Raw genomic sequence first — 19374 nt, forward strand, 5'->3', positions numbered from 1 at the left:
GGGGAGGGGTGCAACTCAATATTATAAAGGTGTATACTCAGTGTATAATATGTTTCTGAATTGCACTTATTCCAATAGTACTGTGAATGGTTCAACTAAACTGGTTTGCTTGAGATACCGACGTAGTTGTCAAGTCCCTCAGTTGTACGCACTGACAAGTTGAGTTGGAATTGACTACAGCATATGGCAAATGTGAAAGCACTATTAGGCAACCACAGTAAATAAAACAGTGGAAACACTCACTTGATAGAACATCTTTATAGAAAAAATAAGTCTTCACATTTCCCAAAAACATTTTTTTTTAAGCTTTTTTCAATTATGTTTGACATTTTTTTAAATTATATTGTCCATTCATTTACGTGGTAAATATTGAACAACTGTAACATCCAACTGTGTCAGTGGCTCTATCGTTTAGTTCCTTGGCCAGGTGGTCAGAAGCTTCAGACAGACAGGAACACAAAACGCTTTGGCTCCTGCATTTGGAGCCATAACAATGTCATGGAGGTGTTGACAAGGTGCCAATGAGGACTGTAGTACTCCAAGTAGAGTAACAGTGTCCATGTGTCCAGCGGTGATGGCACAGGGAGTTCTATATGGGCCACAGAACACTGTTCCAGAGGAGGCAGTGTGGCAGTCTGCTCGAATGAGGCCCACACTCAACCCAGAGTAGACTAGCCTATTCACTCAAGCACCAGTCCAGTTTGGCCTAAAGGCACCTGCACTAAAAAGCGCTTCTTTTGCATCTATTGATATGCACTTCCTTCTTTCTTAATTTCCCTCTCCTGTCATTTAAAACGGTCGAGCCCATTGAGAGTCGTCAACCTCGCTGCCGCTGAAATATTCAGGGTGCAGCACAACAGGTAGGATATAGCAGCGAACCCAGCAACTGAACAAAGGGCTCAACAATCATAGTACTGTGATGCAAAGTTTACAAAAAGTGTAAAAAAAGAAAAAAAGAATTCAATAAGGTAAAAATCTAGTTTGCAGTACCCACATTGTTCTGCTCTGCAAATTGTACCATGCATCAGCATCTTTATTTTAGGTCATAAAGCTCACCAAATAAATAATTGAAAGACAAACCTACTTTTCACATGCACAAGATCATACACAGACCACTGATGACATTTGATCCGTAGTCTACATCTTCTGTAGCATAGTAGAGTATGTTTAACAGCAATTCAAAACCCAGTGCAGGTCACTTTTGGGGACTTTTTTGTTGCAATATTCCAGTTCAGAGTGCTGCTGACCAATGCAGTTTTAGGGATGTTTGAGGTTTCCTTGAAATGGAGATTCCTTCATTTGATCTATGCCAGAGCACATCAATATAACAACTGACAGTCATACGGCTGTGCGTCACTCTACAAAACATTACTTTGGCCACCCCTGTGTATATTAAAGTTAAAACGTGTTTTTAAATAGTTGTAGCGATTTCAGAATTATCTAAGATACTGAAGTGAATTGTGATCTCCTTCAGGTCTGGGGCCATGGTCTCTGTTAGGACCCTGTGTAGCTCTGCACTACTCCACCTACACAAGAACGCTCTGGGGCTATGTAGTGACTGTAGGAATGGAGATCAGCTGATCTAACTACAGAGGGACCCAAGAAGGATCCTTTCTATCAGACGCCATACAGCGGAAAGGAAAGACTCAGACCAACTTTGGCCTTCATCTCTGCCACTGAGCTACGTTGTTTATACATATATATATATATATATATATATATATATATATATATATATATATATATATATATATATAAATAAATAAATAAAAGTGCTTTTAAAAAAAACTATAGTTGTGTGATACCGTCTTGCAGTGTCTTGATTTGTTCTTGACCTTACAGTACTAATGCAAAAATGTTAAGAGAGCTACAATGAACAACTGTCCATCACCCTCACCAACTACCTACACCAACACTGACAGGGACTGTAACAAGACAAACTATGGCAATATCTCCAAAACATCCCCTCAATCCAATAAGGATAAACAATTAGTTTGGAACAAATGTAAAGTTGAAAAGACTAATAACAAACCAAGAAATGGGTTATTGTGTTGGCCATGGGTACGCATCTCTTTGCTACACTGCAGAACCAACCGTCTGCTTTCATCACAGAATTGAGACAAACATGAATAAAAATAATTCATATCTATTGTAATAATAGTAATATAATTGCACATTAACCATCAAGAGCAGAGACATTTTGTAAGAGGAAAATACATTAAATGAGAAGTGTACAGACCACCCTTGCACAGTGGAAAATGAGCAGGCAGAGCGAGGGGAAGAGAGGAATTGCGTTGCGTGTTTTGACTTTGGAAAATAGCTTTCCACTAGATCTTAAATGATTGCATTATAATTCTTGTCCCATTTTTAACTGAGAAATAGGACAGATAGTTGCACAACGCTTCTTCCTCAGAATCGCCAGTCTCCTCCCCATATCCCTGCCTGCTGTAAGGGGGTTCCCACCCTGCGGCCTTCTAGCTTGGTCTTTCTGTACCGTTGGTGATGAACTTTGTGCCTCCCTCCCAACCTAAGCTATCATGTACTGGGTGATGGCTCTCAGAGCATACAGAAGCTCAGCCTGTAACCTAGCCTCCATTATAAGCAAGTTCACATGGATCTAAGAGGAGAGAGAGAGAGAGAAAAAAAGAGGGAAAAAAAGAGGATGATATCATAAGAGAGAGCAAGAGATGGAATGGGGTTGAGGGGGAAACGGAACACAAATGACCACTTTGCATCCCATTTGACCACATTACTTGGACAAAACTATTATTCTCCAGTAGATTTAGTTCCAGTATATAGTTCAGCTTTATATGGATGCAGAGTGTATTGGTATGAGGTGGGGTGCGTACCCTCTCGGAAGGTTTGAGTGGTGCCCAGGGCAGGGGACACAGCGGGGTCTTGGTGGCGTCAGGGTAGCAGGCCACAGACTTGATATAAAGCTTCATCTCCCTCTCCAGCAACTGGTTTACCTCCCCGTAGTCATAATCATCGTACCTGCAGACCCACACCACAAGTGTCACATGTCATGCAAACATGAACGCTATCCAAGCGGGGCCTTTGCAGCGAATCCCAAGCGTTGAATCATAGGACTAACCTGGCTGCAATGCATGTGATCACGATAGCATCTTACTTTACAAGAACTCAAACTATGTACCCAGTGTTCATACGATTTGTGCTGGTTCCTGTGTATGTATACGTGTGTGTGTGTGTGTGTGTGTGTGTGTGTGTGTGTGTGTGTGTGTGTGTGTGTGTGTAGACCAATAGAATGACCTCACCTAATTCCCAACATGCAGTGGATGTAGTTCCAGATGGCTCTCTTCAGGTCAGGCCCGTGGGATGAGGGGAGCGCCGTGACGCTGCGGAAACGGTCGTCCAGCAGGTGCCCGATGTCCGAGTACAGCCGGTTGACCAGGGAGAAGCCGTGGTCCTCCCAGGAGTAGTCCTGTCCAGACAGAGCGCACAAACAAACCTGAAATACTGGCATGTTTCCTGTAACACCTCAGCTAACTATATGCCCAAAGACATACGATGCAGCATATGCTACTCACATTCTACAAAAGCTGATTTATTACTTTACTGATATGGACGCCGGTCACCTCTTAGGGAGGGCGTCACGTATTCCAACATTAATGTAAACCATGTCCTTACCTGCACCCGGAATACTTGGAAGTGGTCTTCCTCCCTGCGGGCAAACTCCTGGTAGCCGAACTCGGGGTCTGTTATGAAACGAGAGGGGTCTGCTGAGTAGATCATCTCCTCCTCATCTTCCACATCTGAGAGGAAACGGTGAGAGAGGATAAATAAATATAGTCGATCTGTCACTCAACGTTCACGCCAGTGGAGGCTGGTGGGAGCAGCAATAAGCAGACGGGCTCATTGTAAAGGCTGGAATGGAATCAACGGAACGGAGTCAAACATGTGGTTTACATATTTTTGTTATACCGTTCCATTGACTCCATTCCAGCAATTACAAAAAGCCTGTCCTCCTATAGCTCCTCCCACTAGCCTCCACTGGTTCACACATGAGGATAAGTTTAGCCCTCGCCGCTTCACAATGTCAGGTGTGAATGTGAAAGTGAGCGGGGACAGCTGAGTGTGTGTGTGCGTGTACCTGTGTGCTGAAGTGTCTGGGTGTGTAGGACACACTCCCCCCTCCTCTCTTTCTCCTCCTGGGATTTCTGGATCCTCTCTTTCAGACACACCATCTCACAACTGGAGTCCAGAGACTGCCAAGACAGATGAAATGATAAAAGACGTGAAGTTGAACAACATGAAACAATCTGTTGTGAAATAGCGCCGATGTCATACTCAGTCTGATACAGCACACAACCCTTACCCGTCGTCGTGTGGTGTGCTCTGAGGGTGTGGTGAGAGGCGGAGGCGCGCTGACATTGCCGTTGGCAGCGTCACAGAGGCAGTAGCCCGGGGGGGTGCCGTTGGGGGCTATGTGGAGGGGGACGGGGTCGGCGTCGGTGCCAGAGCCAAACACAAAGCTAGAGAGGGAGTGGCAGTGGGCCAGCAGCACCACAGCCTGAACCAGCTCAGCCAGAGACCAGCACTGCTCCCCCGTCTTCAGCAATGCCTGGTGGGGGAAGGACACAGCAGAGAGTGGGCCTTATGGTGGAGATTAGACAGGGGCAGAGAACTCTACTGATCAGGGATATGACCTTCTAAACCAGCGGTTCCCAAACTTTTTTCACTCAGGTCCCCCTTCCAACATTGGGGAACATCCCGCTGTTCACACCCCAAATCCAAATTTAGGCATCAAAACATTAGTTTTTGGCACATTAGATATTTTTATAAGAGCCCATAACTTTTTCAAGGAGCTGGTTCTTGTGGTACCTGTATGTGTGAGCGGGCGGTGAGCCAGGGTTGGTGGGCCAGAACCTTGTTGAGTTGGTCAAGGTGTTGCAGGCGAGGCGGGACGGCCTCCAGCCCCTGTAGCCACAGCGGGTCCCCCCCCACCCTGAGAAACTGGGCCGAGTGCAGAGACACCAGGTAGCCACAGTGATGCTGCGCTGCAGCCTGGGAGAGATGGAGGGAGGGACAGAGACACACACTTCAATAAAAGTAGGCTTGACTCCAGGATGTTGACCACGTTTGGGTCAATGTGCGTGGGTGGGTTGTGGCGAGTTCGTGTCTGTGTAAATGTTTATGTACATGAAAGTGGGGTCAATGCAAGTGTATGCAACTGTGCGTGGGTGATTGGCGCAAATACAAGAGGCATTTCTGTGCATCATGCAGTGCGCGTGTGTCCAGTGGCCTCACCATAATGGCGATGTAGTGGCGGTACTGCAGGGGCAGGGGGCCGTCCATGTGGAGGATGTAATGCTGGGTGCGGAGGAAGCTCTCCAGGTACTGGGGGTGAGAGGCCATCTGCTGGGACACGGCGTCCACACCCCCCCTCCTGGCCAGAGCCTTCATGCACCGCAGTGACACCCGCTCCTTCTCAGCGTTCACCTTCGTCACCTGGACAGGACCAGAGGAAGAGGAGGGTGAGACAGGTGGCAGAAACAATATGCCACTGACAATGCACACAGCAACTGCCAACTAGGTCTATGCAATGATTCATCCCAGGTGAAAATCAATGTTTTATAACAAAAAATGGGGAATAAATTAAATGCCAGTTTTTCCACAAGCCTTATTTAGTGAGGATTGCTTATGGTGGCAGGCATGCTGACAGATAGCCTCAGTTTTGATGGTTCCTGTGGTGTCAGCCTACAGTGAGATCGGTATGTGAATTGCAGGCAGGTCAGGACTGTGGGTTTTGAACCAACCGTTGACAGGAGCCTTCTTATAACCGCAGCAAAGATATTGTACCACTAGACATTCCTCACAATATTCCCCTGCAAAACACAAACAAGGCCGCTCTGCACACTTTTCAGGCAGAGAGACTTGCTGGTAGAGAAAAGAGCTCAGCATCCCACACATTCACAGTACCAGAGAGGATCAACCAAAAGACAAAACAGATCAATTTTATTTGATTTATTTCACCTTTATTTAACCAGGTAGGCAAGTTGAGAACAAGTTCTCATTTACAATTGCGACCTGGCCAAGATAAAGCATAGCAGTTCGACACAAACAACAACACAGAGTTACACATGGAATAAACAAACACAGTCAATAATACAGTAGAAAAATATGTCTATATACAATGTGAGCAAGTGAGGTGAGATAAGGGAGGTGAAGGCAACAAACAAAAAGCCATGGTGGCAAAGTAAGTACAATATAGCAAGTAAAACACTGGAATGGTTGATTTGCAGTGGAAGAATGTGCAAAGTAGAGATATAAATAATGGGGTGCAAAATCAATAGTCATAGGAGGATGCAATGAGACTACCCTGAATTAACTGCTCAAAGTCCTCCACTTTACTATGATAAAATGAGTAGAGCAGATACATGTAGAGGAACTTGGGTGTATGGGGGATTGTGAGTCTGGAACTGAATGAGGCCTCATTGAGGGAAGAACCACAGTAAAGAAGGAGGAAAGTCCAAACCGACAGGGAGAGTCTGGCAGGGGAGGAGGAGAGTCACAGGCCAAGAGAAACATGGACTCAGAGAGACTGGTCTTATAAAGGCTAAAGGGATTTATTACCTCTCTCACAACGGCTTCTAGGAAAAGGTGTTGGCACCGGGCTGGAGAGAGTGGGTCTTGACTCGGTTCCACAGTGTGTGAAATGTGAGAGGCCAGGGCAGCTTACATAGAGTCCAAGTGGCTAAGCAGCCTCTGCTGGCAGAGCCTGGTGTTCTCAGTTATGGCTAGGGCTGTTGCGGTGAACTTATTACCGCCACACCGGCGGTCACGAGTGATGAAGGCAGTCAAATTCCACATGACCATTTAAGTCGAGGTAATTAGGCTTCAAGCTCTGATGCTGCTGATGGTCATTAGTAGCCTACTAAACTTGCTAACTGCCTGGTACTCAGCACTCTATTGTCCCTCTAATCACTGTGATATCAATGCAAATGTCTTCGAAAATCTAATCAGACCCTTTATGAGAGCCCATCAGCTCAAGTTGCTCAACATTTCTATAGGCAATGCAAATGCTGGAGAAAACAGAGTGATGGCCTCTATTAAAAAGAGGGTCCCATCAGCTTCCTATAGGCTCGGCCTACTATATTTATTTCTCAACGTTCCTAATATTAAGCACATTGCTTATATTTACAACAAGGAGTATAGCCTACCTGGCTGGCAAGAAAATAAACCACAGGGAAAAGCGTTCTCCATTCGCTATTTAAGTATATAGATGACATGTATTTTTTCCTGCTGCACCCGTTTTCGATACAGGTGCATGATAATGGTTCATTCTAAATCATAACGTCCCACATTATTTAGTATATGTAAAGACAAGATTAAATCAAGAAAAGTGTGATGGGTGACAATATTAGCTTATCACTTGTGAATTAAATACTATCCCCTGTGAATGACGCCCAGCATAAGAAACAATGTGACTTTTTGGAATCCTAGTCGCACACCTCATGTAGCCTAGCCCATAGGCCTATATGCTTTGATACGGTTTGTATTACAACTAAAGTGGCCAAATAACTTCTTAAAATTAAGTACATTAATCCACTTTACAAAGGGTGTAGAGTCTAACTGGCATATATAAGCAGCATGTGACCTCCAAGTTTGGGGAAGATAATTTTCACCATAAAAAATGCCCCTTTATAATAAAAGCATTACATGCATAATCGCATTTGCGGTCACTTTTGATAATGGTGTTTTCCACTAATGGAACATTTGCGCTTATGCCTACTACCATGTGTGCATTGCTGCGCTTATAATGTGAATAAATAGCCATTTTAAGCTAAACATTCTGATTTGTTGCGTTAGCCACATTGCATAAAACATGTTTTGATGCTAGTGGTTGTATTAATCTGGGATCTATCACATTCCACAACTGTCCCAGACTATGTTTGGAATATTTATTTCTCACACAGAACAGGTCAACTAATGTACTATGGGGGATAGTAGATTGACATAGGCTAGTGCTTTTGCTGGTTGTTAGGCCTACTCATCTTGACGAAAAGTAAATGTGAACAGTTCTTCCAACATGCACCTCTGAAGAGCCATGTGAGTGAGAGGGCTTCCAATGGCACAGCACACTCAGGGAGAAGGGCACAACGCAATACTCCAGGCCGCAAAAGGCATGGATTTCTTCAGGGTGCATTACGGCCACAAAGGGGATGCCACCGTGAAATTCAAGGCATCATCAAGTGCTTGTCAAATTGTGAATGAGACTATTGGAGTGTGTACAAAAGCAGAGCTCATGACTTTATAATCTAATCATGCAGCCTTACAATGTAAAAAAATAAACACATTGGCCAACTTTTGTATAACAATTAAAGTTACATTAACTCTTAATTAAGCATACAGGAGTACCCATTTCTTTGTTAACCGCTCAAAACAGAATAGGCGCATGTGCGCACTCCCTCAAATCGTTTGGAGACAATATTTATATTTTATTCAGTCTTGTTCAAATTGAATTCTTCATATTCTAAAATAATGCCACGGAATTATAAGCAAATCTTGTCTGCTAAATGAACTAGTGTAACCCACAGCCATTTGGCATAACCTCATCAGGACAACTCAAGAGTACGCTATTCTTTTCATCTGAAATTGACTACATTTTCTTCATATCATGCTTCTTTAGACCTGTCTAAAATAAATCATGGATTTATTATTAAGGTGTAGGCTATATTACATTGACTTTTTTTTAAATGGCTTGTAGGCTATATGTGGAAGCCAGGAGATCCTAAATGTGTTTTGGTCAATTACCGTGAGACCGACAGTTATTTGTGTGACAATCCCCGGCGGACAATTTCGTGACCGCCACAGCCACTAGTTATGGCTCCCCTCATACCAAAGGTATATCTATATCAGCGGGGGTGTGGCGTATCCATGGTGATTTGCGATGGTCGTTATGTAGCTCTAACACCTCACGTAATAGCTCCGTGGCATTTAGCCGCATGTTAGCATACCTCACTAGCTTCTCTGTGGCTCATAAAAACGCTTCACTTCACACCTTACCCAGCAGGTGGCGCTGCTCTTCCTCCAACATTAGGCACAAAGACTATCCAATATTAAAATGAACACACATCTCCAACATTTTGGTGGATGTCAAGAAGGGGAACAGGATAGGCCTAGGGGGTTTAACCACTCAGCTGACAGCCCATGGCATTCATTGCCTCAATGATTAAATGTGACATTTTATTTCTATGGCCTTCCAATACACGAGTCCTCATTCACAATGACTTTAGTTCTTTTTAAAAATCACCATGCAACAGCCATTGACTGCAATGTGTCAATCTCATGGTAGTCCTATATAGAGCATGCATGGTCAGGTGTGGCCTTTGAAGAGAGAAAAACATGTAAGTGGTTCAGTGACAGAGACTGCAGCAAACAGGAGAGAAAGCTCTTGACATGCAGACTTGGATCCTGACCCACTTGCCTACTTTCAAGGAACGCGGGAGCTCAACTCTACGACATGGGCCTCATTGGTCTAGCATCAAGGTCTTTGACACTGGCGTACGTCACTCACACAACCCTACATGTATGCCCCCACAACTCTGTGCTTGCTGATTTGTGGCCCCACATTTTCCATGTCGGAGAGCAATCAAAGTCCCACTCTCCAGGAACTCGGTCTAACCAAGTCTCCATGGGTATTTTGAGGAACTTTCTGGGAATCAAGTTCCATACAAGCGAATTAAACACAAGTTAAAATTTCAGTCAGGGCTAGGTCAGGCTTTAAAGGCTGTATCATAAACATCCTGCTGTGGCCATGACACCACATTATTAGTGTGTGTTATTAACGTGTCAGACCGATGCGTTAAAGCTGTAATGCCAACACTCCAGACCAGTCAGCCAGATGGAACCCTATTCCCAACCAGGATGCTACGAGCCTCAGAGGTCATGTCCCACTCGCACTGTAAATATAATCACAGTTCATCAGGGCCCGATAACCAAGCCTGATGAAAAACAGGCTAACAGTGGCAGTAAAGACAAATGTGTTCAGCACCTCTCCACAGGCCAGTCACCATTTACCTGATAGCGCTGTAGGGAAACAGAATCAAGCATGCTAGCAGATACCATAGACCTCCAGTCATTGTGCTAACGCTAGTTAACATTGGCTTGCAAAACTACCTTTAACTTCCTTCGTACTAGACAGAGACATAAACTTGGTATCCACAACTTAATCTGACTCTGGGGAAGAAGATAAAGGGCCTCATTGCCAAAATCCATAAGTATCCCTTTAAGTTACAGTATGAGAGAACCTGTATGGAAGGTGTCAGTGGCACACATACAGGTAGGGTGAGTGACCTGCTTCAGAAGACATGGAACTAGTCATTCTGTTCATCGTTGTTGGAATTTTGCAATTGTTCACTAATAATTCAAACCAGACAAGAAAAAGTCAGACACTTTAAACTATCACAACGGCATACATTTTCTATACGGTACAATTAGTCTCCCCAGACATCTTGACATGCTCAAATAGGGAAATTAATCTCCAACATGTTCCATTATAAGAAGTAGTCTAGTCAAACTAAAACAGGAACCAACATCCTTTCATCAGTCCCAGGCAGGAAATGACAATGAGTCGCACATCAATTCTGCTGACTCTTAACACAATTGTTTTTTGTGTACGTATAGCCCAACTAACAAGTGGCACAAAATAAAAATACATAGCTAATGTACAAACTACAATAAAAACAATAATATAAACGCAACATTTAAAGTGCTGGTCCCATGTTTCATGAGTTGAAATAAAAAAATCCCAGCAAAGCTTATTTCTCTCATTTTGTGCACAAATTTGTTTACATCCCTGTTAGTGAGCATTTTATCCGTTGTCAAGATAATCCAGCCACCAGAGGGGTGTGGCATGCTAAGAAGTTGTTTAAAATGGAATGCTCATTACACAGGTGCACCTTGTGCTGGGGGACAATAAAAGGTCACTCTAAAATGTGCCGTTTTGTCACATACCATAGATGTCTCGAGTTGAGGGAGAGTGCAATTGGCATGCTGACTGCTGAAATGTCCACCAGAGCAGTTGCCAGAGAACTGAATGTTAATGAATCTACCATAAGCAGCCTCCAACGTCGTTTTAAAGAATTTGGCAGTACTTCCAAACGGCCTCACAACCGCAGACCACGTGTAACCACGGCAGCCCAGGAGCTCTACATCTAGCTTCTTCACCTGCGGGATCGTCAGATTGGGAGGGTGGAGTATGTCTGTAATAAAGACTTTTTGTTGAGAAAAACTCATTCTGATTGGCTGGGCCTGGCTTCCCAGTGAGTGGACCTATTCCCTCCCAGACCCACCCTGCCCAGTCATGTGAAATCCATAGAATAGCCAAATTAATTTATTCCAATCAACTGATTTCCTTACATGAACTGTAACTCTGCAAAATCTTTGAAATTGTTGCATGTTGCGGTTATATTTTTGTTTAGTATAAATGAGTAACAACTAATGAAATCAACTGAAAGGGCCTCTAGGCACAAGTCAATTGCTATAGGCTAATCAAGGAAATTAACACATACAGTTGAAGTCGGAAGTTTACATACACTTAGGTTGGAGTCATTAAAACTCGTTTTTCAACCACACCACAAATTTATTTTTATTTTTAACAAACTATAGTTTTGGCAAGTTGGTTAGGACATCTACTTTGTGCATGACACAAGTCATTTTTCCTACAATTGTTTACAGACAGATTATTTCACTGTATCACAATTCCAGTGGGTCAGAAGTTTGCATACACTAAGTTGACTGACTTTAAACAGCTTGGAAAATTCCAGAAAATGATGTCATGGCGTTAGAAGCTTCTGATAGCCTAATTGACATAATTTGAGTCAATTGGAGGTGTACCTGCAGATGTATTTCAAGGCCAACCTTCAAACTCAGTGCCTTTTTGCTTGACATCATGGGAAAATCAATAGAAATCAGCAAAGACGTCAGAAAAAGAAATTGTAGACCCTGACAAGACTGGTTCATCCTTGGGAGCAATTTCCAAATGCCTGAAGGTACCACGTTCATCTGTACAAACAATAGCACGCAAGTATAAACACCATGGGACCACGCAGCCGTCATACCTCTCAGGAAGGAGACACGTTCTGTCTCCTGGAGATGAACGTACTTTGGTGCGAGAAGTGCAAATCATTCCCAGAACAACAGCAAAGGACCTTGTGAAGATGCTGGAGGAAACAGGTACAAAGGTATCTATATCCACAGTAAAACGAGTCCTATATCGACATAACCTGAAAGGCCGCTCAGCAAGGAAGTAGCCACTGCTCCAAAACTGCCATAATAAAGCCAGACTACGTTTGCAAATGCACATGGGGACAGTTCATACTTTTTGGAGAAATGTCCTCTCGCCTGATGAAACAAAAATATAACTGTTTGGCCATAATGACCATAGTTATGTTTTGAGGAAAAAGAGGGATGCATGCAAGCCGAAGAACACCATCCCAACCGTGAAGCACGGGGGTGGCAGCATCATGCTGTGGGAGTGCTTTGCTGCAAGAGGGACTGGTGCACTTCACAAAATAGATGGCCTCATGAGGAAGGAAAAGTATGTGGATATATTGAAGCAACATCTCAAGACATCAGTCAGGAAGTTAAAGCTTGGTCGCAAATGGGTCTTCTAAATGGACAATGACCCCAAGCATACTTTCAAAGTTGTGGCAAAATGGCTTAAGGACAACAAAGTCAAGATATTGGAGTGGCACACACAAAGCCCTGACCTCAATCCAATCGAAAATGTATGGGCAGAACTGAAAAAGCTTGTGCGAGCAAGGAGGCCTACAAACCTGACTCAGTTACACCAGCTGTGTCAGGAGGAATGGGCCAAAATTCACCCAACTTATTGTGGGAAGCTTGTAGAAGGCTACCCAAAACATTTTACCCATGTTAAACAATTTAAAGGCAATGCTACCAAATACTAATTGAGTGTATGTAAACTTCTGACCCACTGGGAATGTGATGAAAGAAATAAAAGCTGAAATAAATCACTCTACTATTATTCTGGCATTTCACATTCTTAAAATAAAGTGGTGATCCTAACTTACCTAATAGGACATTTTTACTAGGATTAAATGTTAGGAATTGTGAAAAACTGAGTTTAAATGTATTTGGCTAAGGTGTATGTAAACTTCCGACTTCAACTGTAGGCCTATATAGAGACATGCCATACTGATTGCAACAGCATATAATATCAAAGTGTAAAGGCTGAGACTAATAACATGCACAGGGATTACTGATAGTGTTTCCAAGAGCAGACTGCTGTATTGTATTAAGTGAGGAAGGTTGAGCGGCTGTAAATCAGCTGAAAGCCTTTCAATAAAGTATTGTCCTGACAAAGGCCTGTAACTCCCTGGGTCTCTGCAGAGGTTAACATGATTTGAAATGCAAAAGAACCATTGATTTACCACATCATCCACTCTGACCCTGGTCCCTGCCTCTCTGCTGCACAGGGAAACTCATTTGTTTATTGATTCGAGAACGTCACAAGGTAAAAACGAGATGCAAAGGATAGTGGCAGTGGTGAGGGGAGGGAAAGAAGAAACAAACAGATGGGAAAAGGGGATGGGAAACAGGCGATTATAAACTGGGTGGTTCGAGCCCTGAATGCTGACTGGCTGACAGCCGTGGTATATCAGACCGTATACCACAGGTATGACAAACATTTATTTTTACTGGTCCAATTACATTGGTAACCAGTTTATTATAGCAATAAGGCACCTCGGGGGTTTGCGATATATGACCAATATTCCACTGCTAAGGGCTGTATCCACAGGCACACTGCGTTGCATCGTGTGTAAGAACAGCCTTTAGCCGTGGTATATTGGCAATACACCACAAACCGCTGAGGTGCCTTATTGCTTAAATAGACAATGGCCTATAAATTGTGGAGTATGAAATAAGAAATGGGAAGTATGCAGAGATGACCAAGCAAAGGAGAACGAAGACTAGAAAAATGATGCAAGTAGTGGTTCAAAGGGTAAATGTGACAGGGAGGGAGGGAGCGGATAAGGTAGTGCAGGGGGCTGCAAGGGAGGAGGTCAGCTGCAGATGAAAGAGGAGATGGAATGCAGATAGAATATCCCTCTAAGTGAGCCTGAAGGGGTCTGTCCTTGTTATTAGCTGCTCTGCTAGTGTCGAGTACCGGCTGCGTGCCTTTAACACACTCGTCCCTCTTCACCGGAAACACAAACAGCGAGCTCTGTTTTTGGCTCTGCAAGGGAGGTGTGCTAAACAACCAGCTGCAGCCCACAGGAAGGGTAGGGGGTGGGGGTAGGGGGGGGGCTGGGCAGGACAGCAGCCACAGACGACCCACACAAACATACCATGCTACATATGGAGAGACATGCACAACAAAAAAACATGACAAGCAGGTAGAACCAGATTATATGGTGACATGAGGCAGACAGCTGAGCATAGACAAGAAACAAGTGCTAATGCACACAAGGTGTTTCAGAATTCAGGTTACTTTGTTTGATCTAGTCATCTTTTGTAGCCTGGTTAGTTACATACATGATACCCCCTTTTCAACCTTCTCTCTGCCTCTTTTTCAAACTAAAAGTACGCCTAATATGCTGACTACACCAGCCACAGACATATGCGCCATCGCGGTGATTGTACGCATGGTGATTTTGTCCACCCACACCAGTCCCGATCATGACACGCAGGCTAAAATATCAAAACCAACTTTAATAATTTGGGGACAGGTCGAAACACAAATGAAACATTCATGGACATTCAGATAGCTAGCTGGTCTTGGGAGATAAACATTGGGTTATTTTATGCACACGGTCCTCTTGTTAGTTGATTCTTCCCAGAATTTTGACCCAGTCATACAAAATCGTATGTTTCTCTACTCTGACAATTAATCCACAGATAAAAAATTAAAGCTAGTTAGATTTTAGCTTTCTTTAATCTCTCCTCCTTTGTCTTTCAAGCATCCAGGGTTTGTATCTTCCTGATATCCAATTATAAAATCAAACTTTATTTGTCACATGCACCGAATACAACAGGAGGGGACTTGCAGTGTGTCGCGTGTATCAAATAGAACCAAGTTCTATTTTAGCGCTTTCCTACGCAGACGCGATCGAGCGGTGCGGGTGAAATGATTGAAACACGTGTGTACATTTATTTTGCAACTTGTCACACAACTTGTGTAAGAATTGCCAATTCATATCAATGTCAGCAGATAATACAGTTTTTTAACACTTGACATTTATCTGCTGGCACTTTTATTGACAAGATATACAGTGGTAAGGGAGCAATAGTCTAGGAGGGGCCCTACTTTGGGTTCTGCACAAAGAACACCCAAAAGCATGATGCAACAATATGTCTGTTGTTTTCTAACCAGAGCTGCAACATGTCCAAAACTGTAAACCTCAGAAAGGCTCTTGTTTATTCAAATTAAAAAAATATACATCCCATGCTTCTGTCTAGTCAAATCTGCAAACGCCTGGTGCAAATCTCATAAGGATGGCTATTCATCACATTTTTATGTATGACAGGTTTGGTGCAGGAGATAAATGTGACACATCTGACATATACATAGCATTGAAGAAAGCCTAGGTCTAAACCCCTATATGCAAGTGCAGGTACAGGTCAACTCTAATTTTACATCAAATATTAAGGAATGCATGTCACTGAGCACATTCCTCTATTGTTCTAGCTACTTCTGAATGTTGAATCGCAGTAAACAAGTTATCCTATCCGCACTGCCACCTCTCGGCTGTACATGGAAAAACAGCACAGAAATGAGAAAAACAACTTTGATTGGCAGTGCACCCAGCATCACTGCACACAAGGTCTAAATCTTACTGAAAAAATACACACAAAACAAATATCTTTATCAAACCTTTGACATTATGACAGAGGACAATGCATTAGGCCGATTGAAACAGAACAGAAAAACTGCTCCTTGAACTGATTGTCAACGACGGTCTTTGTTCGTTAGCAAGCCAACTATATTCTTTGCAGCTGGTCAGAACATACTGACTGCCAAAATGATGGAATGACATTGCGTTAGCAGACACTTTTTCTGTACGTGCAAATCTCTAGAGATGATGTCATTATTGCCTTCTCCCACAAAAAGAGAAAAGAGTATGCGGCTGATGGCCATCAAACCTAGGCAGAAAATATAGCTACAATCATAATGCAAATACATCACGAAGAAAAGTATAGCCTAGTTTGCAGATTAACATATTCGTTTTTACTATCCAGTTAACGTTAACTAGTTGTCAATCCATTATGGCAACATTCTAGAACTAGGTTACTATTCAACACTGTTTGTTTAGTTGAATAGATGTCTAAACCATTTTTCAACAACAGCAAATGTTCATTTATTGACTGACTGACAAATCAAAATTATTGACAGCTTGTTACCGTCCCTTCAATAAGCCCCCTAACTATATAAATTAAATGACAATCGATGATGACCATTGGCATTGCATTGTTGGTACTTTGGCTAGTTAACGTGATTTACCATTTCAGAAATGACAAACAATAGTTCGCTAGCTGGCCATTTCTTTGGCCAGTTGGCTCAGAAGAACCGTTAGTTAGTTAGCTAATGTTACTTGCCTTGGCTAGTAAACTAGCTAGCTTGTTAGCGAACTTAATAGCCACCTGTTAGTTAAAACGTAGCTGCTCACCTGCCCCTAGTCAACTGTCATCTAACGTTAGCTAGCTAGTTATCAAGTCAGTTGTCTGAGTGAGTTACCAAGGCAGTTAGCTACCTAGCCATTTTATGTCGACAAACTAGCTCGGACATTAAATTAGTTAGGTAGCAAAAGCAAAAGCAAATCTCGAGACAAAAAAACCCCACTGTTATCAAGGGATGTAACTAAGTATAAGTAGTTAACGTTAGTTCTGGAGCTAACATTGGCTAACAGTTTCGTGAGAGACAAAACCTGCCACTAGTTTTTCAGGACAAAATGAATGAACGACACAGTCGATGGAACTTTATTAATAGCCAGCTAACGTTAATCATAAATTGGAATTTGACTGGCTTTTTAGTAGTTAAGTCAAGACAAATACCTGGTTCTGGACGCGCTGACATTGGTTTCTGAGAGGGTAATCCATTTCTTTCATAAAGATGATCATTTTACAACTAATTAGTGCATGGATACGGCTCTGTCTCTCCTGATGTCCACCTACCCAGCTGACAAAGCGGGGCCACTACAAGTCTGGGCATTTAGCTAGAGGTGAAAAAAACTCGCAATGCACTGACAGCTCCAGTAACAGTGTGCCCAATCAACTCATAAAGGGGCGGAGTAAAGAGTAGGGTCCGTGCAAATGCTAAAGCACAATCAATTTACAGAGATATTTAAGGCTTCAACTCTTTCACTGAAAGGCTGATATGAAAGTCAATTACTGCTAGCTATGGTCTGGTGGAAAAAAAACATTTGATGCATTCAACGTTGAGATCAATTTGCAGTGTATTTTTCTTTATTTTTCCACAGTCCACAGAGAGGAAAGCCATGCAACAAAATTATCTCTCACAGGACTTACTCCAGTACCTACTGGGTCCAAAATACATTTTTCTCATATAGGGCCCTAAAAAAAAGAACCGCAAGTGATGTATGGGTATATTCTTAGCCAAGCTTGACATCAGCAGGTGTGTTTGTAGGTGGGTGCAGTGGTAAAAAAGACCCATTGGTCATACTTGAGTAAAAGTAAAGATACCTTAATTGAAAAATGTCCATCCTGATACTTGATTACTAGTAATTCATCAGAAAAAAAACTGTCTGTATGAAACAAAATAGAGGAACAGAAGATTGTACTAAAAAAGGAACATATGCATGCATCAGATAATGTCATACGGAACAATTCCCTGATACTTCTGAGGAAAAGGAAAGCAAACAAGTTATAATCACCAAGTTATAAACACAAGCTCTCCACTGCATTAGTAACATGTTAACTTGCCCAAGTCTGGTTTTAATTCCAGTTTTTCTACAAATTTATATGGAACTATTCAATCATAAGATACATGTCCTTCAAATGCTGATATTTGGTTGTGTTGACAATCAAACGCAATTCAATATCACTACATTTGAAATCATCCTGTCACACCCTGATCTGTTTCACCTGTCTTTGTGCTTGTATCCACCCCCCTCCAGGTGTCGCCCTTCTTTCCTATTATCCCCTGTGTATTTATACCTGAGTTCTCTGTTTGTCTGTTGCCAGTTTGTTTTGTTTTTGAAACCTACCAGCATGTTGTTCCCCTGCATGGTTCTTTTTCCTGTTCCTAGTCCTTTGTGGTTTTGAACCTTCTGCCTGCCCTGAGCTTGCCTACCATTTTTGTACCTTACCCCCACCTAACTGGATTATTGACCTGACTGCCTCCCGTTCTGGACCATACACTGTGGATTATTGACCCCTGCTTGCCTTTGACCTGTCGTTTGCCTGCTCCTGTTTTAGAAATACACTTTTGTTTCTTCGACACTGTCTGCATCTGTGTCATACCTGAAACGTGATACATCCAGAGCTTGAAACCTTAGGCCTATAGTATTGTCTATTTTAAGTTGCAAATGCTATATAGGCCTGACTAGCATTAATTATATGTTAAATAAAAAAGTATGGTCACATTTAATTTGCTCTGTTAAACCTACCCTTTTGAAATTACTTTGATAGCAACAGTGTATATTTGGTTTTTAAGTGGAGCGCTCGGAGCGCTCTCAACAATCATTCTCACGATAGCACATTGGTAATAGTCAGTGACAAATATCGAAGCTGGGCTTGGTTAAAACCCTGATGGGAGACCAAAGGGTACCTGTAGATAAATCAACACTCCAGTAGGAGGTGCTGCCTAGACTATTTTTACCCCGACATATATAACTGTGAAGATCTGACATTGTTTCAAAGGTACACATTTTTATGTTTTATTCAAGGTTGGTCTGAATTTTGGTTACCATGCTGACATAAATATCACCCTTATCACCCTTGAAATATCACCCTTAAAACAACAGTTTACTTTTTTCAAATCAAAACTATTTTCCATGTAGAATCCACGTCACAATACATTGACAAATTATGTTGAAACAATGTTGATTCAACCAGTTTGTGCCCAGTGAGATGGCTATTATTACTCAATTAAAATTGAATGGCCTTAGAGAAGTGTAAGCAATGTATATATATATTTCACCTGTATGGTTATTCATATCTTTATCCTCACATGATTGGCTTGGGACTTGTTTCACTTTGGTAAAACAAGTGTGATACACAAGTCAAGACTTTAAGGGCATGTCCAGACATGTTTGACCCACTGAGCTATATATTTTTGACTGCCCAGCCATTTAGAGAGGTAACTAATTCATCATATACAGATAACGCTTAACATCACAAAAACAGACAATGGATAACACAAAAGTG

General features: G+C 42.5%; 1 protein-coding gene across 1 annotated transcript; it reads right to left on the reverse strand.

The window, feature by feature from the left end:
- Nucleotides 1-239: 239 nt before the first annotated feature.
- On the reverse strand, nucleotides 240-17233 carry LOC129858066 (sestrin-3-like). The gene is made up of 9 exons (XM_055926983.1): nucleotides 17041-17233; nucleotides 5269-5469; nucleotides 4843-5025; nucleotides 4337-4582; nucleotides 4112-4226; nucleotides 3649-3773; nucleotides 3276-3442; nucleotides 2850-2994; nucleotides 240-2617 (listed from the first exon to the last, which is right to left on the reverse strand). Exons 1-9 carry the CDS (start codon nucleotides 17104-17106, stop codon nucleotides 2528-2530), a joined length of 1338 nt encoding a protein of 445 aa, XP_055782958.1. The 5' UTR covers nucleotides 17107-17233; the 3' UTR covers nucleotides 240-2527.
- Between the last annotated feature and the right edge of the window lie 2141 nt (nucleotides 17234-19374).

This window comes from Salvelinus fontinalis, chromosome 6, assembly GCF_029448725.1.
Source record: "Salvelinus fontinalis isolate EN_2023a chromosome 6, ASM2944872v1, whole genome shotgun sequence".
Lineage (NCBI taxonomy): Eukaryota > Metazoa > Chordata > Actinopteri > Salmoniformes > Salmonidae > Salvelinus > Salvelinus fontinalis.

What these genes read in the sequence shown, in the direction of transcription:
- LOC129858066 (XM_055926983.1), bottom strand. Translation starts at nt 17,106, where the DNA reads ATGATCATCTTTATGAAAGAAATGGATTACCCTCTCAGAAACCAATGT. An exon ending in CCGCCCGCTCACACATACAG is followed by an intron (nt 4,583 to 4,842) that starts GTACCACAAGAA and finishes TTCCCCCACCAG; the next exon opens with GCATTGCTGAAGACGGGGGA. An exon ending in CACTCAAACCTTCCGAGAGG is followed by an intron (nt 2,618 to 2,849) that starts GTACGCACCCCA and finishes CTCTCCTCTTAG; the next exon opens with ATCCATGTGAACTTGCTTAT.